The sequence below is a fragment of the Poecilia mexicana genome, unplaced genomic scaffold, assembly GCF_051168715.1.
Source record: "Poecilia mexicana isolate PSO_F unplaced genomic scaffold, ASM5116871v1 scaffold_7, whole genome shotgun sequence".
In the NCBI taxonomy this organism is placed as follows: domain Eukaryota; kingdom Metazoa; phylum Chordata; class Actinopteri; order Cyprinodontiformes; family Poeciliidae; genus Poecilia; species Poecilia mexicana.
Window position 1 is genome coordinate 30,395,041 of NW_028263376.1, and position 17,695 is coordinate 30,412,735.

Genomic DNA, 17,695 nt, shown 5'->3' on the forward strand with positions numbered 1-17,695 from the left:
TTCTTGTAAATTTTGACCAGTACATAACTCTCCTTTCTGCTTTGGACTCACTGATGCTAAAAAATAAAATATTTCATGTTTAGTGAAAGTTTGTGGTCAAACCTAACGGGTCTTTTGACCCAGTTATATTTTCATCCTTGACAACAACCCCATTTTGATAAGAAAAATAACCCCAGGCCATGATGCTGCCACTACTGTCATTCATTAGCAGTATGACGTGCTTTTGGTATCTTTGCAGCCTGGTTTTTGGAGTCATGTACCAACAATCAGGTTTGGTTTCAGGTTTGGTTCATTGGGCTAATATAAAGAAGTTTAATAAATAAAGGGATCAGCTCCCATCTGGTATCACATTCTCATTTTATTGCAATCAAACATTTTAAATTCAGAGGGAAGAAACCCGACATTCAAATTAGACACTGCTTACAAAACTTAAAAGAAATAAAGGGGTATAAAACTGAAAAAAAAAAGACATTACATAAGTTATATAAAACACAAAGTATGAAAACGATGGTCTAATATGGCTGTCATAATTTGCACGTGTACATTTTGTACAAACAGCAAAACAAAACCCAGACACTTTAAAGTTTACAACAGTAGGACAATATGAAGAAAAAAAAAACTAACACTTAACTAAATCCCAAAAAATAGGAGAAACTGATTTGATTTATGGATCCTGGTGGGTTTTGACTGCTGCCTTGTAATTTTCTCCATTCTTCTGCAGAAGCTTGAGTTTCCTCCTTGAAGATCATGCATATATAGTCAGCCCAGTCCTTTTGGATGCGTCTAAAATGTAACAACTCAAACACACAGGCTAGTGGTCTGTCCCATCAGAAGACGACACAAGATCAAGAAAAAAAAAGACATTCACAACAACGTCTGAACAAGCAAATACTGAGAGGCACCACATTAAAAAAAACCCTTCAAATTGAAATTGGAAAAAGTACAAACATTTACCGTGTATTTGGTAAATCTTTTTCTTCCAAAAAAAATTTGCCAAGCAGATTCAGTTTTTCCGCAGTACCAATGTCCACATATTTAACTCCACTTAAGGTCAACCTCCTCTTTATGTCTTCACTCTGGACAGTGGGCCGATGTAAACACTGAGCAGGCTAACCTTGGATAACAATGCTGCTGGTCTTGGTGACTCCAACTTGTTTAATTAACTTGTTTGATCCCCGCAAATTGTGCATGACAAGATCCCACACTGGTGGTATCTATAGTTTTGAGACACCAAAATCGATTCAATAAATAAATAAAAAAATACAGTCTTTTTGATAATAATGGCTGTGAAGCCCATGGAAATGTTTCCATGCATGCAATCCTTCTGTCTTCATGGAGTCTGCAGCAGGCATCAGCAGGCATCAGCTATGTTATTGACTGTTCATCTGCAAAAAAAAAAAAAAAAAAAAAAAAAGAATTATACCTGCCTTTCTATTTTTCTAAATGATAAAATAAATTAAATGAAATCTTCCAAAGCCACAAGTCTCAATTATTATTAACCATTAATACATTTCTATTTACCATTTTATAAAATACACAAATGTTGTTGGTCTGTACAGAACATGGTGCACATCAGAGATACATCTGGTTGATGATACATGACTGGTTGATGGCAAAAATATCTACCACCACTTGGCATCATTAGACTGCAAATCATCCACTGTACCATGACTGGCAAATTCCTATTTAAAACATTTTAACCTTTAAATTTAAGTTGTTAAATGACCATTACCTTCTGTTTAGAAATAAGGGTCAAACTTCTGTTGATCTTCCCAGCTTCCCCTGCAGTGAAAAATACAGTTCAGTTTAGTCAAAGATGAAAATAATACCATTATATAAGCACCTAAATTCTTGTTGATATGTTTTGTGGACAATGTCTACTACAGAACTTAGATTTTTCAATAAACAAATAGTATTTTTTTTAGCAAACCATGAATGCAAACATTCATAATTGTTCAAGGAAAACAAGTAGTTTCAAATATCTGGAGCTCAGAGCCATACATGTAAATTATATTCAAGACGATGTTAAAATTTCACAACGTTGCTCAGTTTCATCTTCAGTTTTACCTGAGGTTTAGCTAGATGTGGAGGTTTGGGGGGGACACCAGGCTTCTTTCTGGTAGCTGCAGGGGAGCCGTTTTTCCTCAGGCTGGGGGTCCGACAAAGAGTTGATTTCTGCTCTGACCTCTGGGACACAGATGAAGAGTCGTCCACTACCTCTCCGCTGATAGCAGACAGACAGCTGAGGTCTGGGCTGCTGTACAGATTCATACTTTCTCCAGACGAGTCAGTGCTCTCGACTGAAACACAGACATGCACCAAACACAATATAATAATGTCTAAAAATATTACATTCAACTTTACTTAAGTTCTGAATTTATAACTTCTTTCAAAAGATGTTAATCTAAACTTAGGCAATAAACTCACTCAGAGGACAGCGAGTTTTCCACTGATCACAGTGAGGATGAGGCTGGTGCTGAAGAAGATGATGACTGTTGAGTTCGTTTTCAGTGGCAGCCTCAGGGGATGACCCAACTCCAGGGTTGGTGTTCCCAAGATAACCAGAAGGGGGCAGCGAGCCCCGGCCAGAGGAGGAAGATGATTGGCTGACGGTGGTGGAGGCGGTGCTGCCAGAGCCAATGGAGTGCGGTCGGGGATAATCTAAGCCCCTGTGTGAACAACACGCCACAGGGACTAACGACACACAAATAAATGCAATCAATGAGAATATAACACGTTTTACACTATATATTTAGGTTTCTACTTGGTAAAATGATCAGACAACATGAGACAGATTTTCACTGACATGTTGTTGATACTCAGCTACATTCATACATTCATCCAGCCAGTTAATTAGACTACATATTTCTAGCTTGATGTTCTCCTAATTAAGGCCATCTGTTAACAGGTTGGAGCCGTTTATCTAAGCAGCTCTTTGGGCCTTGGGCCTCTTGTCTGGCTTTGTGATTATGCCTTTAGGTGAACAACTACATCTTGGTAGTTTTGTAGTTGTACCAACATCATTCTACTTTTAAATCAAGTGGTTAGTGAGATGTTGAAAATTTGGGATATTGTTTCATAATTTAAACGGCTCCACAACTTTATTATTGACCTGCCTGCTCTGTTCTAAATCAAATTTGTATTTGTACAAAACTCCTCCCGAAAACTATTTTCTATTTTCCCGCCACTTTACAGCTTTGTGTTGGTCTATCTGATGAAACTCCTATAAAGTAAATGGATGTTTAGGCTTGCAATGTGTTGAAAGTTTTACAAGACACTGTGTCTTCTCACTTATTCTAATAAACAATTTGTTCAACTCTGAACAAAAAACTAGCTTTGAAAATTTCACCAAGTCCTTGTGCTTTCACCAAATGTTGACTTCAATTTAGACAAACTGGTCTAAGATCTAATTTTATAACAATGATTTTGTAGTCTCCTGTAAAAATGCACCAACTTTGTGTCCCAAATATAAAACTTTCAAATTAAACAAATATTACAAAATAACAGTATTAGCTATTAGATACACTGTAATGCTCTCCGACGTAATGTGTGGAGGACCAGGACAATTTAAAATGTAAAACACTCTGAATGGTGCAAACTTCTTACTTCTCCCAGGCAGGACGTAGCTGACGGCTCGGTCACAAATCGCCGCATCACTGGGTTGAATATCCATAAAAGGACTGTGACTCGTTCCCATAAACACTCTCTCTTGCAAACGCAGCTCTGGAATACAAACTACGTATTCAGAATGAGCTTTTTTTTAAAGAAATAAAAAAATAAACCTCTAAATATGCATTTCAATGTAATACTGTGACAAACACCTCTACTGTGAGCAGCTTGGTTCCACAGAATCCTCTCCAGGTCAGTGGTCCAGGCTTCCTTCATTTCAGTGCTTGAGGCCTTCAGAGTGTAAGTGTCCTCACTTTTCCTCCTGCGGAACCAGATCTCAAAGCACAGACCGCTCACGCCAGAGTTATGGGTCATTCCTATATCGTTTGTCTGGAAAACACACACACGCACACACACACAAAAACAGATAAATGATCCCTGCGCCAGCAGATCTTTGCCAGTGATAGTTAAATGTGAGAAATATACGCAAAGTAAAGATTCTACTTGAAATGGAAGACTAAAAGCTTTAGGAATGCTTAAAATAATAAAGTTTGTCATTTGCTCTGAGGTCATAAAACAGGGAAATATTTAGAAAAGACTTTTAGGCTTTCTTATGAAGCCCCATTGTTCCAATTTTACTGATGTGTGACAATGATGTGCATTTTACTGCAAAATGCACAATATCATGTATGCAAAATTTAATACAAGTAGGCTGTGAACAGACTTCAGCAGCTATTTGTTTTAAGCTAGTGGATAAATACCTTAAATGACTGTTTGTAGACATAAACATCATTTCCGATATCCGTCCTCTTGGTTTTGCTGAACAGAATCAAATGTTCAAAGAGAAAGACTCGGCGGACGCATTTCTTCTTCCGAAAGAAAACTGTGAACTCGTCTTGGCGGATCAGTTCCCCCTGCTCCTTCAAGTTAACCTGACGAAGGAAAAAAAAGTTTCTGTTTATGTCGTCCAGCGCTGGAGATCAAAGCGTGAGCGCTCTGCTCTGCTCTGCTAATATCTCACATCGCAATCCTGAATGGCGTCCATGGTGAGCAAGTCGTTGCCATGACGCATCTGAAATTGAATCAGGTCTGCAGCAGCCTGGATTTCCCTCCTCTCTCTGTCTCTCTCCACGCAGGTCGGATCCGGTGCAGCCAGGCCGCACACGCCGTGTGTGCACACAGCGGCGTCCTTCTGTTTCGATCTGCAGGGTCCAACCAAGGCCAGCATGTCCTGCAGCAGCAGGCTGTACTTGCTGATCCTCTGGATGGGCCTCAGCAGGTAGGAAGACAGATCCATCAGGTCCCCGAGCTCCTGCTGCTTCTTCTGAAATCCCCCCGAAGAAGAAAAGGTGTTGTATCAAAACTTACTAACAACAGACAGGAAATACGCTAAACTGACCTTAAAGATGTCATGGCGGCGGTGAAGAATCAGCGCGTCTGACTGAGGTTTATTCTTGCTGTACAAGGCGTACAGACCAAAACTCTCACTCTGCAGGAAGGCCAGGTTAGGATTATTGTCGCAACAAATTTAAACAATCATACAAAAATCTCAAAACTGCACAGTGAGTGAGATAGGTTTTTTTTTTTATTATTATTTCTTACATGTCTGAGAAAGCAACGGGCCACCATGGCCGGCTGCCTCTCGCAGGCCTCCAGCTCTGGGAGGAAATAGTGGCTGTGGAAGTCGTAAACCTTCTCCAGGTTGCCAAAGATGACCCCCCTCTTGCCTCTGAGATCCTGAGGAATGTCCAACCTGTCCATCAGGGGGAGGTAGTGAGTCAGGATGTAACCCAGAGAGCGCACATACTCCCTCTCTGTGAAAACCAGCTCCTCCATGACATGCTGCACCCTCCTGGTGACACAAAAGGGGATTTAAAACTCCATTACCGTCAGCCAGGCGTAAAGGGTGAAACACAGCATGTTTCAGAAGACATATAAGCGACTGTTTTCTTGAGATTTTACGGTTTAGCTGCACTTAAAAAAATATCATGAAAAACTGTGCGTAAACGAGTAGATAGATAAATTATTTAACAATATTTATATCAGATGCATGTACAACCAATACTAGTGGAGATGTATATTTGCATACAGCAAGAAGATGAATTTATTTCCTTTTCCAGTTAAATGAACTTGATATTATGGGTGTGAAATTTTATCAAATCTGTGACCTTTCTTTCCTCAGAAAGCATCGATTTTTCATTCACAAGTATCGATACAGTAAATGCTATTTAGAGTTTTATGTCAAATCCACAGGAATTAAATGAGCTATCTCACATGTCATTTTTACTCTATTGCACATGTACATTAAACATGGCATGTAATGAAACAACCAGTTACAATTAATTAAATAATGAAATGAAATAGATAAATTGCATTATGTAATATAAGTGAATAAGACAAAAATGGTCCCTTTTCTGCATAACCAAATACACAAAGCCACACAATTAACATTTAAACAAAGCAAGTGTATAACATAAATATTTATTATACCATAAGTTAAATTAATTCAATCCAAGTCTATGAAACAATCATATACAGACACAAAATGTCACCAAAATCACTCTGTCCCTGTCAAATCTTTCAGAAAACCTTTAAATTGTATCAAATTGCACCGTTTGCTGAATATTGTGATATATATCGTATCATGAGAACACCATGCATCACTACAGCCCTGGTATCATTGCTAATGTTTTTTCTGGTCAAATAAACTATGCTAATTCAGTTTAAAATCATGTTTTGATTCTTAGGATGCAGAACAGAAGTTGTTCATAAGGAACTACCAAACAGATGCTTCCATGATTGTTTTGTTAACTTTGAATGAATCAGTTAGAGGAATGTATTTTATAAGTGACAGCATCTTATTGATTTACAGTTTTATGCCTCACCAGCTAAGAGTGCTGATAAATAAGACAAAAAAAAAAGTAAAATTTTTCTGCCTCTTTGATACATACATAATATTAGTTGATCATCCTGCAAACTAATCAAATTTCTGGATACTTTGGAAGAGACAGTAAATATTTCGACTTGAATCTTTAACCTGGAAGTGTTGGAGATTGAGCTTGATAAGATTGCTATTTCATAAAAACATGATGGATAAAAATTCAACAATGAAAACACAAGGAGAGAGTACCTGAAGCTCCTCATTGTCAGCTTAGGGACGGAAAGGAGTTCATTAAACTTCAGAGAGTAAAGTGAGTAAGAATGAGAAGCAAGGAAAGTCATTGATAGTCAACTCACAGAGCACTGCTGGCATTCTCCTGTGGACCTGACAAACAAAACGCTCTCCCATATGTCTCGGGGGGCAGGCTGGAGTGTTTACAGCATTCGGCCCCCGCAGCGCTGCCGTCGCTCACGCAGGAGTTGTCCGAGCAGAAGCTCCCGTGTCGGGAAATCTGGAACTTCTGCGCTTCCTGCAGGATGCGGCAAGACGGCTGACCGCGGTGGGAGCAGCACGGCGGCGACCGAGGCCCCTGCTCTTCAAGAGTGGAGCCAGCGGCTGCGGCTCTGGCGGTGCACGAGTCCTGGCTCACCGACCTCGCTCCGAGACCCCGTCTCCATGGAAACCACTGGCAGCCGACGGGGTGGGACTGAGATAAAGCGGCGGCATCCCTCTCGCTTCTGGCTCTGCTTGTGTGTCTCTTTCGTGCCTCCCTCTCTGTTCTCCTGGCTGACCTATTTAAGAATGAAACAAACCAGCAAACGGGTGAGTTTTTACTTTTCATTGTTTCTACAGCCTCCTTTTCTTTTTGGGTCTACATCAAGGCCCTATGTCCTCACACACATTCTGCTGGGTGTGGCAGAATGTGTTGATAAAGCTACCCGTTAAACTGTTAAAAAAATGAAACAATTTTTAAAGTCTTTTCACATTGATGTAATTCGATCCTAAATCAAGACTTAATCAATTTGACAGATAAAATAATAATTAAGCACGCAAATGTCATCTTCAAATTCAGAGACTCTAGAAGGCCACAAAGTAGCTACGGAGGGCCGGATTTGACCTTGAGTTTGACACCTGTGCTTGCAGGATCTACTGAAATATTTCCCTTCATCCTCACTAGCTGGAGTTAATACTGATTTAGGGACTAACTCCAAAGTCATGTAACTTCATTTAAAATGTTTGTGGAGGTTACGAACAATACCACAAAAATGGATAGTTGGAATTAAGTTTAAATCACAAATTTTTTGTCACACGTTTCATTTTCAACGTATTTTATTGACAGATCAGCAGAAAGTAGTGCATAATTGTGAACTGAAAGGGAAAAGAAATATTGCTTTTATACATATAAAAATAACTGCAAAAATGTGGAGTGTATTTGGATTCAGATATTTTGAAGAACAACCTTTCGCTGCAAGTGGTTTTGGCCCATCAGCAGCTTTGAACCATGAAAAACTGAGGATGAACTGAACGGTTTAAAGCTGAAGCTATTGTTTCATTAACATCTCTATGCATACTCAGCTGTCTGCTGTGGTCTTTGGTCTCCAGGATGCTGTTTGTTCTCCAGCACTGAGGCTTTCATAGAACAGATGAGTTTATGCTGAGGTTTAGTAACAAAGCTGACATCTAAAGGCCTCTGCTTGCACTGAAGTTAAATACAAACAGTTAAAGCTGTTGAAAATTATGTATTATTTTCTTCAGATTTCAGAATTATGCTCTACTTTGTTTTAGTCAATTGCATATAATCCCAGTAAAAAGTATTGAGTACTTTGGTGTTAATGTGTCAGGGCTCTGAATGCGTCTTGAACTCAATTATTTGTGTTAATGGAAATAAAGAAAAAAAACTTTTTTTTTTTTTTTTTTTTTTTTACCAAAATGATTTTGGAAAAAAAAAAAAATCTTATCGACCATTATTTACAAAAATGACAACATTATAAAAGCTTAAAAGTCAAAGTAGCGCCCAGCAGGAAGTTCATTACCTGTGAGACGACTGCTTTGACTCCCGGTTTGTCCCGACGTCACTGCTGCCCTCCGGTATGACGGTAATGTTACTGCAGGCTACATCTGCTCCATTAGGGCTGCTGCCGTCCACAACCGGCCTCCTTTTACCCAAATCCTCTGCACCGGACAAGACGCCCTCCCACTGAGAACGCTGAGGCCCCGGGGTCGACTGCACCACCAACCTCTGTCCCCCCGGAGAGGCCGTCTGGATGTTGGTGCTCACCACATCCACAAAGTGACCCTCACAGCTGCTGCTGGGATCTGCCGGTGGGTGGCAAAGTTCCTCCAGCTCCTGCATCCTCTCCTGGAGCCGCTGCTGGGCCTCGTGAAATCTCAGCCAGGCAGTGTTCCAGACGTGCATCCCTCGAGATCCCCGCAGGGAGCCAGCGAGGACCTTCACCTCGTGGAGTTTGTCCAGGCTGAAGTGGAGGAACCTTTCCTGGAAAGACTGGAGAATCAGTCGATCAGGAGAAGCCTGGACATCGGAGTGGCAAAGAGGTGTGGCGTCCAGGCCGGGGTCTTTGCTTTGCTTCTGCACCAGCCGAGTGTTTGTTTGACTTTCAGGGGATTGGACTGTGAGATTTCTGGCTTCAGTAAGATTCAAATAATCAGTGCACTCGTTGGCAAGCTCCACAGCCTGTTTAAAACAACAATAACAAAACAGAATTTAATTATAAATTCTACCATAAATCACTGCAAAACGAAGTCTTACAAATAATTTTTGGTCTAGTTTCCACTGGAAATATCTCAGTATACTTAAAATAAGACAATATTGTTAAAAAAAATTCTATTTCTAGTAGTTGATTATTTCACTTATAACATGGGGAAAATGTCTTATTAGAAGTGAAATAATCTTCCAGTGGAACCAGTGCTTTTTCCATCAGTATTAAGTAGAGATGTGCCGATCAGGTTTTTTCCTGCCGATACCGATCACCCATGATGGCCGATACACCGATACCGATCACCGATACCGATCACATAATTATTTATTTATTTTTTATCATAAACACTACCGGTTACATTATGTGGAAAAAGGAACCATGAATTCACCTTAATTTAGACAAAAACTTGTTTTTAATAACTTTTTCCAAGAAGAAAACTAAACAAAACAGGCATTGTGTAAATTGTACTGCTATTGGTAGTGCTATCTTTAACAGACTGAAAACATATGAAGGCATAAAACCTCTCAACATTGCCAAAAAGTTCAAGTATAAAACTTAACATTCAAAGGTAAAAACAGGTTCCATTACAATAAACAATCCAGATTTACTGAATGAAAACTTCTTGTTAGCATGGCGGCTAGCTGATTACTGCTAGCTCTGATTGGCTGTTTCTGACTGAGCGGAGTAATTATGCAGATCAGGGAGGAGATCGATTATTTTTTTAGAGATTATCTGTCTCATGTTAGGACAGCGAAAGTTTTAATATGTAGGTAAAATGTATTTTTTTTAGGTTAGATGTTGCAGCTTTAAACAGAGGTTCGGTGTGAGAGTCACTACCAGGTGGAGCAGAAGCGAAGCTCCGTCTGTGAAATATTACTACCTGTAGCGTAGCAGCGGTTCAACAGAGAGCAGAACCAGCGTCTTACATCGCAGCACAAAGACAAATAATTTTGCGGGTTATTTGTTTAGCTTTCTGACCGTCATGCTAATCCGGGTGAGTGTTTGTAGCTGTGCGCTGCTTTACCTGATATCTGATCCTCCGTATGTCTTTTTTACTGCAGTGAGCCTCGATGTAGCCAAACTCCGTCAAGTATGGCATTGTTTTTATGCCATATTAGATTCGTTGTGTTGATGCATTTTGACGTGCTTCAATTTTCCGCAGCAACACGCAGCAAACTTCCCCATTCACTCAGTTCGTTATAGTTGCACATCGCTTAAGATTTGTTGTTGCGCGTTTGCGCAGAGTGAAGGAAAGAGGAGACCAGCTGCACAGGCAGGTTGGAAATGAGATGCAGGTGATCGGTATCGGTAAAAGAGACAATGATCGCCGATCACCGATCATGCACTTTTTCACGAAAATCGGCCCGATTATGATCGGTGACCGATCGATCGGCACACCTCTAGTATTAAGGAATTATTGACTTAAAACAAGCTCCTATATCTTGCTGAAAAGTTACATGTAAGTTTGTTTTGTCCTATGTCAAGTGTACCGACAGATTTTCACTAGAGACGACCAAAAAACAAAAAATGCTTGGTAAGATTTTGTGCTTTTGCATTTTGCACTGGGCACTCCAGCATCCCCATCTCACCTGCTCACAAAAATCACATATGTTGACCATGATCTGCAGCTCTCGGCCACATGCCTCCGCCCTGCAGAGGAAGTCCTCCAGGTCCGACCGGAAAGTGCCGATGAGGGTCTTGAAGGCCCCCGTCTCTGGGTAGAGAAGCCCACTCTGCTGGAGTCTCTCTGCCTCTGACACCAAGGACATGGCGTGGTGCCTGCGGTCCTGGGGGACGAAGGAGGGAGGGAGAGGCTTCAGGGAGGCGCACAAACAGGAAAACACAAAGACAAAGAGAAAGGCATGAGGGAGATTTAAACTCACGTTAGCTTCAATTAGGAAACCAGTGAAGCTGTTTAGGATCTGCTCCATTCTGTCTCCAGAGCCCTCGACTGATTCGGCCTCCATTAGGTGGCGCTCTCCCTCTACAGTAAACCATTGCTGAATCTGCAGAGCAAAGTTGTTATTCAGATGAAAACATTTTGAAGCTTTCAGATCCATTTTTGTTTAAATGTCTGTGATCTAACATGTTATAATCGTTGTTAATGAGAAATGACGCAACATGTAAAAAAAAGTTTATGACCAATTTAGTTAACTACAGCCTCTCAGTAGTTACTAGAAGAGAGAACTGTATAAATAACTAATTCTCCTTCTTGAGAATGTCGTCCACCAGTAACGCTGACAGAAGAATAAAAGAAATCCCCCACAGCATGATGGTACCGCCACCGTGCTCGACAGTTTGTAGCAGTGTTTTTGCATTTAAAAGCCTCACCTTAATTCATCCAAACATTCTTGTCAATGTAACTAGATATCTAAATTTTTGTCCCATTTTATTGTTCTCGAAGGCATTTATAATGCTCACCTGAGCTGTAGTAAAAATGTAAGCGCTATACCTAATGATGTAAAAAAAATCTGAACTAATTCTGCATTGAAAAAAAAAATCAAATGTCAAGTCAGTTCTATGACAGAATCAATATAAAAAACCCCGTTGTTTCTTGAATAATTATTCAAACCTTGAAAAAGCATCTCTAAACCTCGACAGTGACACGGGCTGCGTGCCTTTTATAGTTGGATGCAACTTCTGTACAGCACTGTAAACATTACCAGAGTTCAGACAGACATGAAAATCAGAGATCACGAGAGAAGCATGACGGACCTGCATGAAGTGTCCCTCCATCTCTCTGAGCTGCAGCAGGTACTCCAGATGTTCCAGTGACGCGTTCGTCCTCTGCACCAGGATGTGGGCCTGCTCCTCCACGTAGTTGTACAGACTGGTAACTGAGTCCACTGCATCACTTTAGAAAGAGAAGAGATAATTTACAGGTTGTTGAAAGAACATTTCTGAACATTTACAGATACAAACTCAAGATCTCAACTTCAGTTTGTCTTTACTGACTAAAGAAAAGACCACTGGTGACTCTGACTTGGAGGGGAAAAAAAAATCTTGGCTGCCATGAATGTTTGCTTTCTGTAAGCGCTCAAAGCGACAACATGATGTTTGTTGGGTACCTAAGGTCCTCACAGTGAGGGTATTTCAAGTCACTCTCCTTCCTCAGCCGAGCCAGAATGGCCCCGCCCTCCCGCTGCAGGCCGACCAATCGACTGTCCTCCAAGACGTCCCTCATCAGAGTCCTCTGGTCCATCATGCATTGCTGTACAGCCTGTTTGCCAGAGTGTTAACACTTTTACACGTAGAACAGTTATCTCAGCCTGAGTTACAAAACTCGCCATGATGGGATCTTTGAGAGGAAAGGAGTGGAGAGTAAAATTACCTGCACAGACTCGGTCATCTGCAGTTTCTCTAACTTACTAATGGCTCTCAGTAACAGGCTGGAAGCTTCGTGGAGATTGTTAACGAAAGGGAAAAGTCTCTGAAAATCAAAGATTTGGAGACGCATGAATGAATGATTACCTGTAAGAGAGAATAATAGGGTTCCTGCACATTTTCACTTAGATATTCTAAGTACATTGAGTACAAAATATTAACTTTGATACTGCAGTTGGGTTTTGATTTTTTTTTTTGGTTTGTTCGTTGTCATCAGGAGTAACTTAGATCAGCTCTTCTTTGAAATGTATAATTCTTCAAATTGTTAAACACATTGAGTTACCTATAAAGACCGGATTCAGTCTTTGCACAGTTCGGGTGCTTTGATATTCTTTGTACAAATTAAAAAATATATATATATTAGTAAGCAGCTGAGGTCCAGTTTAACTACAATTAAACTGGTGATTAAACAAGTAGTGTGTGTGCATTCAATCCTCAAGTTAAAAACCAAAGTGCTGATGAGTAAAATGTTAAAACTGAGGGAAAGTGAGGCTTGGCAAGTCAAAGAAAAAACATAAAATTAAGTAAAAACCATTGCATTTACTAGAAAACATTAGATCTACGTTCTTTGGAAATAGAAGAAGAAAATAAGTTGGGAAAAGGAAACATTTTCCCGCACACATTTGTTTTTTTTACACCCATAGCAAAGCATAAGTTCCCTCCTTATAGGTAAAGTCAAGCAGAAAAACAAAGGCAGTCATTTGATACTTGATTCCTACCTGATGAAGCTCCAACCAGTCACAGTAGCCATGAGCTGTGCCATCCAGACCGAAGCTCAGCTGATTCGCCTCCGCCAGCTTGAGTAACGCTTTCATTGATGTCACCAAATCAGTCTGCATCAACATTAGACACATATATCTCTTCTTTTCACATTACCCCTCAAATCATATCCATTCTGTGATGTTCCCTGTGGCTTAAGGCTCAGGGACGATTGTGAACACACATCCTCAGCAGAAAATGCAAATGCAGTGTGTTTGGATGAAATAACTCAACCTGGATGCCGGGACATCTTTCTGGCTGAGGGTTGTTGTCTTTGTCCACCAGCAGAGCCAAACTATTCACAGCACGAGGTGACCACTCCTGCAACAGGTTAACACAAGTTACAACCTTTTTAACAATTTTGTTGAATTAAGCTGATTGAAAAAAATGCAAAGCAACACCAAATGTCAACCCGGTAAAATTCCTAAAATAAACTTTTTTTTTTTTTTTAAAGAATGTTTTGTGTTTAATAATTAGATAATAGTTTATGTTTGTAGTAGTTTGAATTTTTGTGTGACTTTTGCGCAACCTGAAACTGTTTTATTTTTACTCCAGGCTGTCGCACTGTGCCTAACTTTACTTACCAGTCATTAGATGCTAATAGTGGCCCTCCAGTCACATATTACCATGCAAACAGTAATTAACCTGCAGCGTTCTCCAGAAATATACTTTGTGTGCTTCTTACATGAAGGGCCATCAGAGCCTTGTAGAACTGTGGCGGAGGATTTTTCTTCCTTGCGTCAAATATTAGCGTCATTCCGGCTTCTCTGATTTCTTTTCTGCAAACAGGCACAAACAAAGGTGCTTTTGGATTGATGTTGACATACATGAAGTCCTGGTAAAACTTACAACAGAGTCCAAAAATGGTTCATACACCTGGAAAATTTGATTCCAAAGTATTATTTAGCCAAGACGTTTGTTTCTGATAGGAAATAAGAGGCTTCTCTCAAAAGATAATAAGGCAATTTAAAAGAAATATCAGTTTTGACATGAAATAGTTTCCATCCGTTTGTATATACATTTTTATTAAAAATTTGCGTGTAGACAACTGACCACAGCACTGTGTATCGACACTGATGCCACTGCAGACACTAAAACACTAAAAATGAGCAGTGAGTGTCTGCAACAAACCAGTTCCCATGTTGTTTATTTTTCAGGTTCCACCATCTGAGACGCTTCTTTCTCACCTGGTGATGGAGTAGAAATAGAGCAGCATCTGGAACAACTCGTGGCTTGTCACTGTTGACTCCCATCCCTGATCGTGTCCGTAGAGTTCAACGATCGCCCGGCCTGTCCTGTCTCTGCAGCCTGCAGTGGACGGAGGGCATCAGAAGTTGTGGAGTCAAATAATGTAGTCAGGCTTCACCTGAACCAGGTAACTAATCTCTAAAAAAACTGATAGATGTTTGGGTAAACTTTGGTAGATGGTATTTTATCATCTATGCAACATGAGATAATTATGTTTACATGTGTAGGAATAAATTTAGTGTTCACTTTGTAATGTGAACGTTTTTGGTCACCCTTTGCTTAGAGGTGTTGAACTATAGCATGCACAAAGATTTATATCTGTGGTTAAAGCAGTAAGAAATTTTAAATGACCTGTGAGAGAGGCTAACCCAGAGTAAACGGGATGGGCTCTGGGGTCTGGTGATCCCAGAGGGAGGTGGTCCGGTCTGGGGCGACCGGACGCTTGCTGAGAGGTCCTTTTGGTCTCGGCGGAGGATGATGGATTCATCTGGGATGGGTTCTCCGTTTCATGGCTATTGATTCTTCTGGTGCCAAGCTGCTCTGCAACTGCAACACATTTTACTTTTAATGTGTGGTAAAAATGTTCCAAACTATGGTGACGAAAGCAAGAACAGTTCTTTACCTGGAAGAGGATTTTTCTTTCTGTTGATCTTGGGTGAAACCAGCCTGAAGGCTGTGCTGTTCTTACATTTCACCACATGCAGCTGAGGAATCTCCGCGCGAGGCTCAGAGGTCTCTTTTCTCCGGACGTTTTGGCCTTCGACAATGATCAGTTCACACTTTTCCGAGGTGTCCACCACCGCCGTGGAGAGAGATGAACATCTCCTGTCTGGGTGGGTGTCTCGCCTGTTTTGCGGTGCGGGGATAGACTTAAAGTTTGGAGCCGTAGTTGTCGAAGTGGTTCTGGTTTGATGGCTTTCAAGATGGTTGAAAGGCATGTGGATCTCAGATGTTTCAGCTGAACTAAATTTCAATCTGTGCTGTTTATTTGAGTCGTCCGGGTACCTGAGACCATCAGCAGCTGACAGAACGTTTGGAGTCTGTGTCCTGATTTCTGACGTTGGATTCGTCGTGCCCAGGTTGTGAAAGTTGCCAGAAGATTTGACAGATTGCACTCTGCCATCGTTATAGGGCGTGACATTTATTTCTTTTGGTTTTCTGCACGGGACGCAGTTTATTTCTCCTGACTCTTTACAAATGTCCCCACCTAGTTGTGGAGGAGACTGATTACAGCTTCCAGGATCACATCTTGTGTTTTGAACATCTCTCCACGAGTCCTCGGCTCTCAGTTTGTCGGCGCTCTGTGAGGTATCCGTGTCCTCCTCCACCATGGCCGGCATAGTCCCTCCGTTATTCTCAGCCCCAAAGGTGACAGGGTTCTCTATGGCGGCCTGGTATGAGTCTCTGTATCGACATCTCAGCTCTTGAGCCTTGGTGACCTTCCCACCCTGTCGTCTGGTCAAGCATGGGGTGCAGGGCTTCTCTGCAAAGCGCACAGTGCGGATACACTGAGGGGGGCCCAGGGAGTCGGAGGAAGGGTGGTCCTTCAGGGAATGGTCACGAACAGATTGAGGTCCTTGGTCTCCAGACACGTCTTGTGCTTTTGTCTGAGAATTTACTTCCGACTGTGTGCTGAACGGTTGCGCGATTGGCTGAATTTGCCAATTTGGATGTTTTTGTACTCTGCTATGCACTTGCATGCTTTGTTGTTCGTCAGTCAATGACCGATTTTTATCGAAGAGCATTTTGGCCTGAAGTATATCAATGTAGTCCCCTGTTGCAACAGCTGCTTGCTCATGTCTGCTCATTCTCTGTGCTTTAGAGTCTCTCTGTTTATCTTCCAATATATTTTCAGAGGCTACAGCACCTTTATTCCCAACTTTGAAGTCAATTATATTGCCACCCGAGAGGTTGGGTTTTTCCGTTTTTGCGGCTGTGTTTTGATTTGTCTCAGTGAAGCGACTGTCCCATGTATGCGGGGAAACCCAGCCTATTGGCTTATGCTCTGCTTCGCTTCCTTTAATCTTTACCAGCTGCGACAAAGACGAAGTTCTAGCATCTACCAGGCAAAGTGACACAGCAATGCCGTGCTTTGCGGGACATATCCTGGTTTCCACAGAGAAAGCTGCTGGGGAAGATGTTAAAACTGAGTTCTGACTAGTCGCAGGATTACGTTGCCCAGATTTCCTTGAAGAGGAAAGAGGGAAGGTATTATCAGATGAAGAAGTCTTGGACGAATCAGGAAGAGATGGAGGAGGAGGCGGAGTTAAAGGTGAATTTGACGGAGCAGCAGAGGCCATGCTACTCCCAGCACAACGTGCCAGCTGCACAAAATCAGGCACAGCCACCCGTTCCCATGGTAACCTCACTACGCCTCGTTCAGTAGCGACCAGGCATTGTCTGAGCGGTGACCCCTGGCGGTCCTGGTTGATCTCATCCAGCCAGCCAGAGCTGAAGATACAAGGATAGGACGTCTCAGGGACCGGGGTCTCCTCTACCACCTCCACGCCAAGCCCCTCCTCCTTCAGCAAGCTGCAGACCACGATGCGAGCTGATTGGTCGCAGAATGGAGTCACCTGGAGGTAAAAGTCGCCTGGCTGAAGAAGGGAGGGGTCAATCGGAGCGAGGTGGACGACCACTTGGTCACGTAAACAGAGAGGCCAGCCCTCGCAGAGGAACAGCACATTGGAGTATCGGGCCTGAACGTGGACAGTATGATGACGTTATTACACATGTATGTAGCTGACGTGATTCATATTCTGTTTTAGACAGTAAGAGAGTCTCGGCGAATAACTTACGCATGCAGCCTGCTGCACGGTATCTAAAATGTGCTTGGCCGGTACCAGGAAGTCCAGAAAACAGCGGAGGGCGTCCCTCTGGTAGCGGCCGTCGATGATCTGGAAGAGCTGGCTGAGGAGGGTGGGGGCGGTGGCTTCATAGGGGGGATACAGCGCAGAGAGGAGGTGCTGGATTGATCCCTCCACAGAATCAAGGTTCTGAAAAGGAAAGTTTCAATGAGATCTGTTCAAAACATTTACCGTTTTTGCATTCAGCATATTATTTCATGTCAGCTGCTCAAACCTGGAAACTGATGATG

The 17,695-nt window shown here is 41.8% G+C and overlaps 1 protein-coding gene across 1 annotated transcript in view; it reads right to left on the bottom strand.

The window, feature by feature from the left end:
* Positions 1 to 340: 340 nt before the first annotated feature.
* LOC106915584 (pleckstrin homology domain-containing family G member 4B-like) overlaps positions 341 to 17,695 on the bottom strand; it is a gene marked incomplete at its 5' end in the record, with an annotated part of 34,137 nt that continues 16,782 nt past the window's right edge. Inside the window, 24 exons of the mRNA XM_088007444.1 lie at positions 341 to 1,385; positions 1,733 to 1,782; positions 2,068 to 2,300; positions 2,428 to 2,694; positions 3,607 to 3,723; positions 3,822 to 3,999; positions 4,371 to 4,541; positions 4,631 to 4,933; positions 5,009 to 5,098; positions 5,212 to 5,461; positions 6,847 to 7,281; positions 8,524 to 9,182; positions 10,797 to 10,994; positions 11,091 to 11,213; positions 11,923 to 12,061; positions 12,276 to 12,427; positions 12,539 to 12,637; positions 13,311 to 13,424; positions 13,585 to 13,671; positions 14,036 to 14,129; positions 14,538 to 14,658; positions 14,950 to 15,144; positions 15,221 to 17,297; positions 17,397 to 17,594. Of these exons, the coding sequence (XP_087863570.1) occupies positions 1,753 to 1,782; positions 2,068 to 2,300; positions 2,428 to 2,694; positions 3,607 to 3,723; positions 3,822 to 3,999; positions 4,371 to 4,541; positions 4,631 to 4,933; positions 5,009 to 5,098; positions 5,212 to 5,461; positions 6,847 to 7,281; positions 8,524 to 9,182; positions 10,797 to 10,994; positions 11,091 to 11,213; positions 11,923 to 12,061; positions 12,276 to 12,427; positions 12,539 to 12,637; positions 13,311 to 13,424; positions 13,585 to 13,671; positions 14,036 to 14,129; positions 14,538 to 14,658; positions 14,950 to 15,144; positions 15,221 to 17,297; positions 17,397 to 17,594 (6,330 nt within the window). The remainder of the gene's footprint in view (positions 1,386 to 1,732; positions 1,783 to 2,067; positions 2,301 to 2,427; positions 2,695 to 3,606; positions 3,724 to 3,821; positions 4,000 to 4,370; positions 4,542 to 4,630; positions 4,934 to 5,008; positions 5,099 to 5,211; positions 5,462 to 6,846; positions 7,282 to 8,523; positions 9,183 to 10,796; positions 10,995 to 11,090; positions 11,214 to 11,922; positions 12,062 to 12,275; positions 12,428 to 12,538; positions 12,638 to 13,310; positions 13,425 to 13,584; positions 13,672 to 14,035; positions 14,130 to 14,537; positions 14,659 to 14,949; positions 15,145 to 15,220; positions 17,298 to 17,396; positions 17,595 to 17,695) is intronic.